Genomic DNA, 12,487 nt, shown 5'->3' with positions numbered 1-12,487 from the left:
TAAAACAATGTACAAAAATGAAATGTCTTAAATTTTATTTAACAAAAGTTCCTCACTTGAACAAAAAGAGCATTTTTTTTCTTTAATTGCTGTTACCAAAGTTCCTAATATTTCATTGCGTTCTTTCAGAATTTTTAATTTTTCTTTGTAATAATTTTCTTTAATGGCAAGTTTTTTTTTGGAAGTTTCGGCCATCACGTCACAAGCTGTTAGACGTCGTTGAATCGGTTTTCTTCGGACTTGTTTATTATTTTTATGTATTATCTTTTCTGATGCAGTTTCCGCTTCCTCTTGTTGCTCTGATTCATTAGAATTTTCAGAGTTGGCCTTTTTTTCAACTTCAAAATCAAAAAGCACAATGGATTCGGAAGATTCCTTGTGCCCATCTACACTCGTTGTGCAAATCATGTCTAACACGTGCTCGTCCAGTTCCGTAAGACTCTCTGCTGAAGGCGGTCCTCCTCCTGTTCCACCGCTGTGTTTTCTTACGGCAGCACATTTACTTTTTGTTTTAGAGCGAATGTCTTGCCAACACTGTAATTTTTACATAAATATACCATAAGATCGATTCTTTTTTCTTATCAATTTTAATACTTACTTTTCTCCATTGCTTCCAGTCTTTACGAGCGCCTGGAATGCTATTTACAATTTGGGCAATTTCTTCCCATTTTTTTTGCCCTTCTTTGTACGTGAACTTGGATATGAATTTCCCTGACAAAAGATCCGGTTCATTTTGTAGTAATTCTATTAATTTATTTTTTTTAGCACTACTAATATATTGTGACTTCTTTTTTAATTCTGCCATCGCAAACAGACAAATCGAAAACACAAAAAATAAACAACGCGTGTAACGTGGGAACAAAATTCACGCCTTCAATTTTTTAAAAGTACCATCAGCTCCATTTGTTGGGCGAGCATGAAACTATAAAATTCCAGCTTTCTGTAATAGTATATTTCAAACCAAGGTAAGAAAGTGGTTTCTTGCAGACCGCAGGCAAAGATTATAAACCGAGTCGTAGACGAGGTTTGTAAGTGCCTAAGGTCTGCAAGGACACTTTCTTAACAAGGTTTGAATACAATTTTGTTCCCTACCGGCACAACTTTGTTGAAAAAAGTCAAAAAAGATGGTTATATTCGTGATTAAAACGAAAATTTTGAGAATTGAATAGTAGGCTGTGTTATTTGTTTAATTAACTTGTCATCGCATTTGAAGATTTGAGGTTTGTTCGAATTTTTCTCCCTACCGGTTAGAAATGTAGGCTGTGGATACCTCATTTGAGGTGAGAAAATTCAACTTTCTCGCTAAGGTAAGAAAGTTAATCATGAAATGTTTATGGTAAAACTGTACCAAAATACAAATGTCAAAAGTGTCAAAAGTGAAATAAGTTATTGATAAATGAAAGCCAATTCAATGAAGTAAGTTGGTAGGTCAATCATATAATCTGGAAAATAAACAGATAAGCTAGGTAGGTAGATTACTTTACCCGGTTTATATCAAATTTTCGAACAAACCTCAAATCTTCAAATGCGATGACAAGTTAATTAAACAAATAACACAGCCTACTATTCAATTCTCAAAATTTTCGTTTTAATCACGAATATAACCATCTTTTTTGACTTTTTTCAACAAAGTTGTGCCGGTAGGGAAAAAAATTGTATTCAAACCTTGTTAAGAAAGTGTCCTTCCAGACCTTAGGCACTTACAAACCTCGTCTACGACTCGGTTTATAATCTTTGCCTGCGGTCTGCAAGAAACCACTTTCTTACCTTGGTTTGAAATATACTATTGCCAAGTTGATTTATAAATTGCCATGTTGTCACATAGACCACTCGTCAATATTTCGTATGCGAGAAATCTTTTTCGCATGGTATTCAAGAATAGAAAATATTTGTAGTGTGCGACAATAACCGTTCGAGATATGTCGTGTGCGACATAAACTAATCGAAATTGAAGAATAGACCCCCTGGTCTGTTATGCTTAATATGAATGTCAGTTAAAATTGTTCTATCAAAATATAACTTGTAACTGTCATTTTCCAAACTACTTTCTGGTGTATAACTATAATGTGGTTGTGTATTCTTTAATAAATTGAATTTAACAGCTAAATTCATGTGTATAATTTTAGCGAATATATCGTGACGTTTTTTATATTCGCTTTGAGCCAAAACGGTGCAAGAAGAAATGATGTGTTCAATTGTTTCCCCTTCAGTTCCACAAATCCTACATTTATCAATTATCGATTGTAAACCGCATATGTGTTTTTTATAATTTCTTGTATTTATAACACGATCTTGTATTGCAAATATAAAACCCTCCGTCTCAGGGTGAATATTTGATTTCTTAGCCATGCATGAGAGGCCTGAATATTAACTTCTGGTTGTTCCAGTTCTTTAAAGTATCTCCCATGTAAAGACTTCTGTTTTATATTTGCTATTGTGTCAGGTATATTTGGCTTAACAATGTCTGAAATTATATTATCACTTAAATTTAAAGGTGTGTAGCCTTTATCGGCTGAAACCAAAGCATTAAAAAAGGTGTTATCACGAGCTCTATTGAGGAAATAATTTTTTAGTGAAGCAATTTGATTTTTTAGCAGTATTTCTAGATTTGAAAAACCCCCACCACCGTTTTCGCGTGGTAAATTAAATCTTTCAATAGCAGATTTAGGATGGTGTTTACTAAATTTGGTAAAAAGAACTCTAGTTTTAATGTTTATGTTCTGTAAATTAGTTTTGGACCATTTTATAACACCGAAAGAATAGGTCAGTAATGGAACAGCATATGTATTAACTGCTTTAATTAAATTATTACCGTTTAATTTTGATTTTAAAATAGATTTAATTCTTAAATAAAACTGCTTTTCTAAATTTTCTTTTATAATTGAGTGTTGAATATGATTTGATTGATTAATACCTAAATATTTATAAAATTCTCCTTTATTTAAATTATATATTCTAAATGTTCGTATTATTATTATTATTATTATTATATTCAAAGAACCCAACAGAAGAATTCCAATTATAGGGTTCTGTTAAAAATTAATGACATCAAGAGAATGAGAAGTATCTGTATAGCCTGAATGCTCTAGGTTGACATCAGTTGCATATGCAAATGTATCAAATACTGCTGAAATTTCTCGATTTGACGCAGTTCAAGGTACAAGAAAATAGGTCCAATTGGCAATGCAGGTCATTTGCCAATCTGCACATGTTGCACAATGGTGAAAATTTGCCTACGTCTGTTCTATGAGCTGGCAGATAAAAGAGTCTATAATGCCGCGATTTCGTGCCTCGAGATCCAGCATTAAATGCTAACTGGGATAAGATTTCCGAACAGTCTAAAATATTATGCATGAGTTTGAAAGCAAACATTGCTAACGCTTTTTTGCAAGAAGTAGCAAAGCTGACACAGTCAAAACGATTTAGAAAATATGTCTGCGCAATACCAATGGGAGGATATTCACCAACATCCCGAAGATAAAGGTATTTTAGAAATTTTCGTATGATCTGCTCTAGTTTAGCTGCTTGAATATTATGATGCGGCTGCCATATGATGCAAGCATAGTGAAGTTTACTTCTTACAAATGCATTAAAAAGCATTGTGAGAGTACGACTGCTTTGGAAATCCCGCGAGTTTCGAATCAAAAAACCCAGCTGCTTCATAGAATCACACACCACATGATCAATATGGCTTGTAAACGATAACTTACGGTCAAAAATTACACCAAGATCCTTTACTGTTTCTGGCCTGTTCAAGAGATTCAAACTTAAGGTGTAATCGAATCTGATATTTTCCTTTTTCAAAGAAAAAGACATCACTTGACATTTGTTGATGTTGAGACTGAGCTTGTTTCTTGTACACCAGTTCATTATTTCGTCCAAGTTTGCCTGTAGCGTAACACAGTCAGACCATTCGCTAATTTGTTTCAACAACTTGGCATCATCGGCAAACAAGAAAAAAGGTACAGTTAGTTTGTCACCAATATCATTAATAAAAACCAGAAACAGCAAAGGACCCAAAACAGAGCCCTGTGGTACACCCGAAGTGACATCTATAGACCCTGAGTCATACCCATAACAATGGACGTACTGCTTTCTACCTTGCAGGTAGGAACAGAAAAACTTCACCAACATAGGAGAAGCACCGACAAACTGAAGCTTTTGGATTAAAATGTTATGATCCAGGGAGTCAAATGCCTTTGAAAAGTCAAGATATACTACATCAGTTTGGAAACCCTTATCGACAGAGTCAGATATGAGTTGTGTAGCGCAGAAAAGATTGGTAGTTGTGGATCTACCACGCATGAATCCATGTTGACTGGGTGAGTGCAAAATACAATTGGTCGAAGATCAGAGACTCAAAAATCTTAGCAAAATTATTAATTATTGAGATTGGTCTGTAGTTTTCTATCACACTTCGATCTTTAGATTTATGAGTAGGCAGAATTTTTGAAATTTTCCAAATTTCCGGGAAAGTCCCCGTCTTTATACAGAGATTGAAGAGCACAGACATAGGCTGCGATAACACACTAGCACAGTCTTTCACAAAAAAGGCAGGAATCCCGTCAGGGCCTTGAACATAGTTTGACTTAATTCTTTTTATGGACTGAAATACCTCATCAGCAGAAACAGAGCATAAACATATGTTATTGTGGTTAGATATCGAATCGAATTTAGTGTAAACAGCAGCTGGGTCACTGTAGATTGATTGAAAAAATTTGGCAAAAGCATCCACAATATTTACTGGTCCCGATATTGAGATTTAAAGTCAGCTGATTTTTGACGCCAAGTGTGATCAATGGTGGGCAACACGCGTTACACTTACCTACTTTTGTGTTGTATATAACAAATTATGCACCTAAGTACGTCAACTGCCTGTAATTATTTCAATGCTACCCCAAGTAGCAAATGCTACGTTTCGGGGGAAGCTGTTTTACGGGGTGAACATTTATTGTTGTGCGGCATACCTAACCTCGAAACCTATCAATTAAGTGGACAGTGAGGGCATATTGGGTCCAAATCAGTGGAATAAAATCATCTACAAAATGTTTCGAATAAACACGCATGTGTTTCTTTCCAATTTTAAACTTAATTTCCTATATTTTCTTCCTGTAAGGTGTTGACTGTATCCCAACCAAACTCATTAAAATATTCGGTCATTAATAAATTGTTAATTCCCGATTATTTTTATACAGTGAATTTTTTTATCAATGAACCATAAGGATTTACAGCACAGTTTGGGCGACGTAAACTACAAGATTACCCATGGTATGAATTTTATTTCGCGTCAATGATTTTTCTACTACTAATTTCAAAATTATTTTTCGCACACGAAAAAAAGTTTACACCATGTAAAGCACTAATTCCCTATGGTTCATTGATAAAAAATTCACTGTATAGTTAGTTGCAACTCGGGACACAACAATACTACTCATTTTACTGTCACTTGCAAATGAATTTAGCGAAAAAACTTAATTTTTCAGTACTCATCAATGAATTCGTCGGAGTTAATCGCACTTGCACGTCACGTGACGTCAATACGAATAATCTCCGTCAGAGGGCGTATCGTATTGCTTAGCACATGGCCTACTAAATCTGAACTGCGCTGCGCTTATTACGGCCGTAACAAAGCTCGGATTTTCAATGGAGCAATTGATTCCGCTAACCTCAAAAAATTCACCCTTAACCAACTCCATCTGTTAGCTAAATAGAAAAGAAAAATGTAATTTGAATTGAAATTATCCAATCACAATCACGTAACGTGTTTATTTTGATAGGTTAACACTTTCTATTTTGTCATTTTGACGCGAAATAAATTTTCACGAATACGTTTCATGAATGTAAGAATACCTAATAATTACAATAATCAAATTATGAAACATAATATTTATATATAAAATGGAATTGCAAAATCTGAAAATGGATAGAGCACAGTAGAAAAATTAAAAGTAAAACTATCTATCTGCAGGAAGACAATACCTTTCTCGTAAGTTTATAATTTTAGAACCTTCCTACTTGTGAGTTTATTCTGAATGGATTTCGTTTTTATGCAATCTGTTTTTTTTTATAAACAAATGTTTAAAATTGGTTTCATTACTAATTGGATAATAACTTTACAAATTTTATCTTTGTGTTTATCACAGGTAAATATGGAATTCTGTATTAAATGTGGATGCAAAGTAGTAACCAGTGGTTGACAAGGATTTTTTGGAATTAAATATGATAAAACTTGTGTGGCAATATTAGCCAAGTCTTTTAAAAGCCCCACAAATTTACAGACCCCACGGTCTTGAAGCCAAACTAATCGTAACAAGGGTCCTGGAGTTGCTGTAGATAATAAAGAAGAAACATGTATCACAGTGAAATGTTTCATTTAGTTTTTTTTTTTATAATTTTATCAATTTTGGATTTGGTTTGGAGGTTGCTGGGAATTTGAAAATAACTGTTGTTATTTTCTCCACATGCAACGCACTATTTTCCCATGTTAGTACTTCAACCTTGATGAAATTCAAGGAAATTTAAATTATTGTGGCAATTTAGTTGATTTGTAGTTTAATATCTTTAAAGAGATGGCGCTAGTTAAGGGTAGATTTTTTGAGGTTAGCCGAATCAATCATTCAGCTAGTTTGTTACGGCCGTAATAAGCGCAGCGCAGTTCAGATTTAGTAGGCCATGCTTAGCATTAAATCTCAATAGTTGACTTACCAATCGACATGCAAGAAGGCAAACCAGTGCCTCGCCTCTTTTGTCTGAGATATTGCTAGAAGTTCTTAGGATTCTCGTTAATGTTTCGTCCTGAACTTGCGACAAATTCTTTATATGCCAGCGATATATCACTCTTAATACTGCCTCTTAATTCTCTAAAAGATACAAGATCCTCCGGATTTTTAAATTTCATGTAACGCCGACGAAGTTTGTTCTTGATTTGTACATTCTTAATTATTTGCGGAGTGAACCATACAGGATATTTGTGCTTTTTATTTTTATATTTAGGTACATGATCATTTAAGATATTTAAGATATCATCTAATTAAGATATTATCTAAAATATGATCCAAAAACTTTGAAAATGTCGCAAATGTTACGTTTTCGACATTATATTGTAAGATTTTTGTGTGCTTTTCGGACAGCGGAATCGGACTTTTATTTTTCCAAACCGTGAAGTAGGAATTACAGAGAATATTGGAGTAGGTAGATACTCTGGTAATACTAAAGTACAAAATAACACTCGTAATCGTAGTTTATTAAATTTTTTGTTCGACACTGTCAGAATTTGAGAAATTTCTCCTGTGTGAGCGGGTTTTGATAAATGTCACAACTTGTCAAAACGAAACGTCAAGCTAATTTTAAAGATTTTAAGCGATTTGGAGCCTTTAAGGGGCTCGTCGAACGAAAAAACGTTGTATTCAACACGTTCTTGTGTAAATTGGGCTTTTTTTGGCATGAGTGGGCCAGTTTAAAACGCGAGTGAAACGAGAAAAAAAGCCCAATTTACACACGAACTCGTTAAATAAACTACTATTAAGCCAATCTACTGTCCTATCTAAAGATATAATTACAAACAATTTGATAATTTTGTTATTGATAATATTACTTGGATATCATCTAAAATGTGATTAATTTTTAAATGGCGTAGCTTTGTTGTATAGAACTGGTTATAACGTATGGATCGTTCAACTGATCCGAGGCACGTGATCAAACCGCGCTATCTCATTACCATGTTCCAGTCATTGTTCTCTGTATTGCCGAACTACTTCGCAGTATTAAATTATCGGTTTTAGATTTTAGTGTTCCACAGGGTATATCTTCCCATGATCCTCCCCTTGGTAAAATTCTTGGTATTTGTGGTGTATTCTTTGCTACGGTCGTGGTAGCACTGCAAGTTCGCTAACGGAACGGAACGCTAAACGTCAGGGTTGTTTGTTATTGGTTGTGTTCTGGTTTTTCGAAATGTTATTTTTTTCTGTTATCTATACGTTGTAATTTAGTGATTTAAATTGTAAAAACAATATCAAGAAAGTCCTTAAAATGGAAAACGTGGTTTCAGAAGATGGTACAATTTATATAAAGATGGCTTTTAAGAATTTATGTAGGTTATGTTTAACTGAAGCTGATCTAGAACCTTTGAATGAACCCCGATTTTGTGAAAACTTTAACATCTCTTTATTTTTCGAGGTAAGATAAAATATAATCAGAAAGGTGGACATTATGAATAATGTTTTATTATGATTTAAGCGCGAATTGGGGCGCCAACTCCCGGAAAGTGTTTGTGGCGAATGTTTAATGCAAATGAATCAGATTGATTCGTTTATTAAGAAGTGGAAAGAAGCTCAAGAAGTTATAAGTCAAATTGAAGCGCAGTGTGAAAAAATGAGGGCAATATACAATGTACAAATAGTTGATGCCAAGTGTGATGATACAACAGATTGCTCAAAGGAAGAAGTTTTTGAGTTTAGTGTAGAAGATGCTGTGACTGACACAGAAGGAAGTGGCATATCTGCTCTTTGTGAACCTACCTTAAATGAAGAAATCATTATACAAGAAGACTCAGATGAAATAATTATGTCTGAATGTAATTGCACCAGTGATACTCTTTGTGAGAATTGTATTCCCTACACACCTATGTTAGAGGAAGAAATAATTATAGAAGAACAATTAGAAAATAACATGCTGACTTCATGTGAATCTGTGTTGGAAGAAGATAGAGTTGAAGATGATCAGTTACTCCAAGAGCACTTAGATGAGACAACTGCACCTGAGCTTAATTGTACAGATGTTAAAATTTGTGAGAAATGTGGTGAATTTGTGACTAAAATGAAAATACATTACCAAACGAGTAAAGATTGTCGTCCAAAAAATTTTAAATGTGTGGAGTGTAATACCGCTTTTCGGAGTAGTCGCAAATTGAAGGATCACGAAGTAGCATATCATTGGAAGGAGGGATCTGTCAAGCTCTTCCTCTGTGACAAATGTTCTCAAACATTTAAATACCAAGTTAATTTGAATAGGCATTTGCATACTCACGAGGAAGGGAAGCGATTTGTCTGTGAAAAGTGTGGTAAAGGTAAGATTGTTGCACATATCGTTGTGCTTAATTGTTTTGTAAATTTTCTTAATTGAAGGATATACTACAAAGGTGCATCTCGAGGACCATATGAATGTACACACTGGAAAACGACCATTTACTTGTTCTTTCTGTGACAGAACTTTTAGCAGTCGCAGTGCACGTTCAATACATCAATCTAAGCATAAAACTGAAACATTAGATAAGAGCCCGGAGCCACCAAAAAGTCGACCACCTAATGTTAGTGTTCTTTGTGATGTTTGTAACAAAAAGTTTGCAAACAAGAGAGCTTTAAAGTTACACATCAGGAGTCACGATGAAAATAGAAAGTATACCTGCGATGTTTGCAAAGAAGAATTTCCAAGTCTCTTACTTTTGCGCTCGCACAGTAATACACACGGGGTGAACAAACCACATCCATGTCCACTTTGTAGTAAAAGGTAGAGAAAATATTTGACCTCTTGAAAATTACTTCAAATAAATTTTAGTCTACAGATTGAGTTGAGCTAAACTGCAGTGTAAATTTTCTTTTACAGATTCAAGGCGCGGGAGTATTTGACAGTACATATGCGAAAACACACTGGAGAACGGCCGTTTGCCTGCAATTTATGTGGCAAAGCGTTCGGTCAAAGAACACATCTGACTTATCACATGTTGACTCACAGTGGTGAGAGATCTTTCTTGTGCAGATTTTGTGGAAAAGCGTTTGCTCTAAAAGGCAACCTCACTGTCCACATGAGAATCCACACAGGAGAGAGGCCATTTCTGTGTCACATCTGTGATAAAGGATTTTGTGATTCTAGTGGTAGGAAGAAACATGTTGTTAGTAAACATGGAGAAAGTCAAGTGCAATACATTGATCAAATCGTTCTAAGTGAAGCTTGAGTAATACGTTACCTGCGACAACTTTTCTTGTACATTGGATATTTTTAAATTTATAATATTTGTCAATCAGATTGTATCATTAAAATTTTACTTACGAGTATTCAATCACCAATTTATTCGATTGACCGATCCATTGTACCTATCTCTAAAACACATGTAAAAAATATATAGGATGTAGCAAAACAACCACACCAATTACTTGTAATCGTATAAAATAGAGTGAGAGGAACGTGAAAAAATTATACAAACATTCTGATGCTTTTTTTGTTTTTTCTTATTTTTCCAAATTTTAATTTTTTTTGTTGACAAGCTCATGAATCATGATTAATTAACTAAGACTTATTCAAACATTTTTTAAAAAAGCAAATGGACTAAAAGAAAAATAATTTCATTAGTGAATGGTACATATGAATACTGTAATATAATTGGAACAAAAAAAATTTTTTCAAGAACATTTTTGGTTAAATTTTTTTTACTTTAACACTTAACTGAAGCTGGGATTTTTTTTTTTATTTTTTTATGTTCTCACTGTATTCTGTACAACTGTTAGTAGTTGGTGCGTTCGTTTTGAATCACTCTGTATACAGGGTGTTAGTAAATGGTTGGGAATAAAATTCAGGGTGAACTCCTTACGAAAAATGTGGCTTAACCTAAATAAAGTTTTTCGTTAAAATGAGCAGTTTTCTCAAAAAGAAAAAAAAATGTAGTCCACTGTTGGAGAATTTCTCTAATTAGTTCATTTGTCTGCCTGAAATCGCATTAGTTTTGAATTTTTTTTGAATTCAACGTTCCATGTTTAAATTTTTTCTTTAAGCCATTATTATTTCGCAGTATTTAAAAAAAATACGGATATGCCAGAATACATTTCTTTTTATTTGTTTATTTTTTTTGAAAAAACTACTCATTTTAACGAAAATCTTTATTTAGGTTTTAAGCCACATTTTCCATAAGGAATTCACCCCGAAATTTATTCCCAACCATTTACTAACACCCTGTATCGTTTTGCAAGCAGTAGACTCCGTTTTTATTGGCAAAAAGACCAACGTTGCAAATGTATCTCAAACTAGATATATTAACAAAAATTGAAATTCTGAGTTACGTACAGTTAATTTCAAAATTATAGAGTACACCTGAGAAGTCGATTTATTACAGTTTTTCCACATGTAAAGATGCCTTTTTGAAATTTGAACGTCATATTTTTTATATAGGTTAGGTAAGTTTGACAACATAAAACGTCGCTGATATTTTAGAACACCATAATATTGTCTGTTTTATCCTCTGCACGGTGCTCTTCGCAATGTTGTAATACTGGGCTACCCTTCGTATCGACCACCCTTCTTCTAATTTGGAAAGAATGAGCACTTTCGTGTTTTCGGTTAGATTAGACATTTGGTTTGTCAAAATTGACATTGATCATTGACAAAAAATGTACTATTGGGGACAAATTACTTTGGTCGTCAAAGTCAGTTGACTGACATAAAGTTGTAAAGCAAGGGTGCGTTTTTTTGCTCAACGGAAGAATCTCCCACTGTCAGAAGTATCGTTTTATTGGTCGCGGAAGATTCTCTCCGAGCATCTCTCTTTTCTGCCATCAAATTAGATGGCAGAGAAAGCAGGAAAGTTGCAAGGTTGCAAAGAGTCAATAATGCAACCAAAACGACAAAAATGTTCATTTAGCCACATCCTCTGCGCAGAATCACACCTGCCTTTTGTTTAACATGTTGTATAATATCATATTGTTATTGTTATTATTCATGGCAAAAAAGTAAACACTTATTACTAATGAGATTATGTGTGTCTGTGAACTGTCAAAGAGAATGCAGCAAAAAAACGTCCGATTTAGCGACTGTGGGAAGTTTCTCTTTTGGAAGAATCTCCAACTTCTAGAAGATTGCAAAAAAACGCACCCCAAGCATTAGATAACGGTTAACCTTATTTTTTACTACTGTCAACTACTATCACTGTCAAACTCATCATTGCAAAATGTTAAATACCGAAAAATGGACAACTGAAGGAGATATTCCTAGGAGGAAAAATTGAAAATGTTTCCCCAAGGCAATTTGGCCTATGGACAATCCCCCAGAAACAAGGGAAATGATTCTAAATTTTTGAATGGTGGATGGTGCCATATTTTTGACAAGAGAAAAGTCAATAATTTGAAATAGTCATCACTATTGACTTGACGTTAATGCTTGGTTTACATTAATTTGTTTTGAAGTGACAGAAGAATGACGACTATATTTTGTCCCCAATAGTAAGTGCATTTCACACTGTAGAAAATTAGGTGTACTCTATAATTTTGAAATTAACTGTACAGTTGGTTGCAAAAAAACGGGAAACGAAAATTTTCCTAATATAAATTTTATTTTATTCATTTGTCAATTAATTGTCTACTTGACAATAATTTATCAAATAATTTTAAAAAATGACATGCATTTTGACGTTAATTCTAACCTATAGGCCGTGCCAAACCCAAATAACCACCACCTGTTGAATCCGGTTGGTGAAAACAAAATTACACTAAATGTATAGTGGCAA

At 33.9% G+C, this 12,487-nt stretch overlaps 1 protein-coding gene across 1 annotated transcript; it reads left to right on the top strand.

The window, feature by feature from the left end:
- Window positions 1-7,617: 7,617 nt before the first annotated feature.
- Window positions 7,618-10,049, top strand: LOC138134289 (gastrula zinc finger protein XlCGF57.1-like). The gene is made up of 4 exons (XM_069052474.1): window positions 7,618-8,175; window positions 8,236-9,064; window positions 9,123-9,504; window positions 9,601-10,049. Exons 1-4 carry the CDS (start codon window positions 8,029-8,031, stop codon window positions 9,947-9,949), a joined length of 1,707 nt encoding a protein of 568 aa, XP_068908575.1. The 5' UTR covers window positions 7,618-8,028; the 3' UTR covers window positions 9,950-10,049.
- Window positions 10,050-12,487: the final 2,438 nt, after the last annotated feature.

This window comes from Tenebrio molitor, chromosome 6 (genome assembly GCF_963966145.1).
Source record: "Tenebrio molitor chromosome 6, icTenMoli1.1, whole genome shotgun sequence".
NCBI lineage: Eukaryota > Metazoa > Arthropoda > Insecta > Coleoptera > Tenebrionidae > Tenebrio > Tenebrio molitor.
This window is presented reverse-complemented; position numbering and strand designations above follow the sequence as displayed.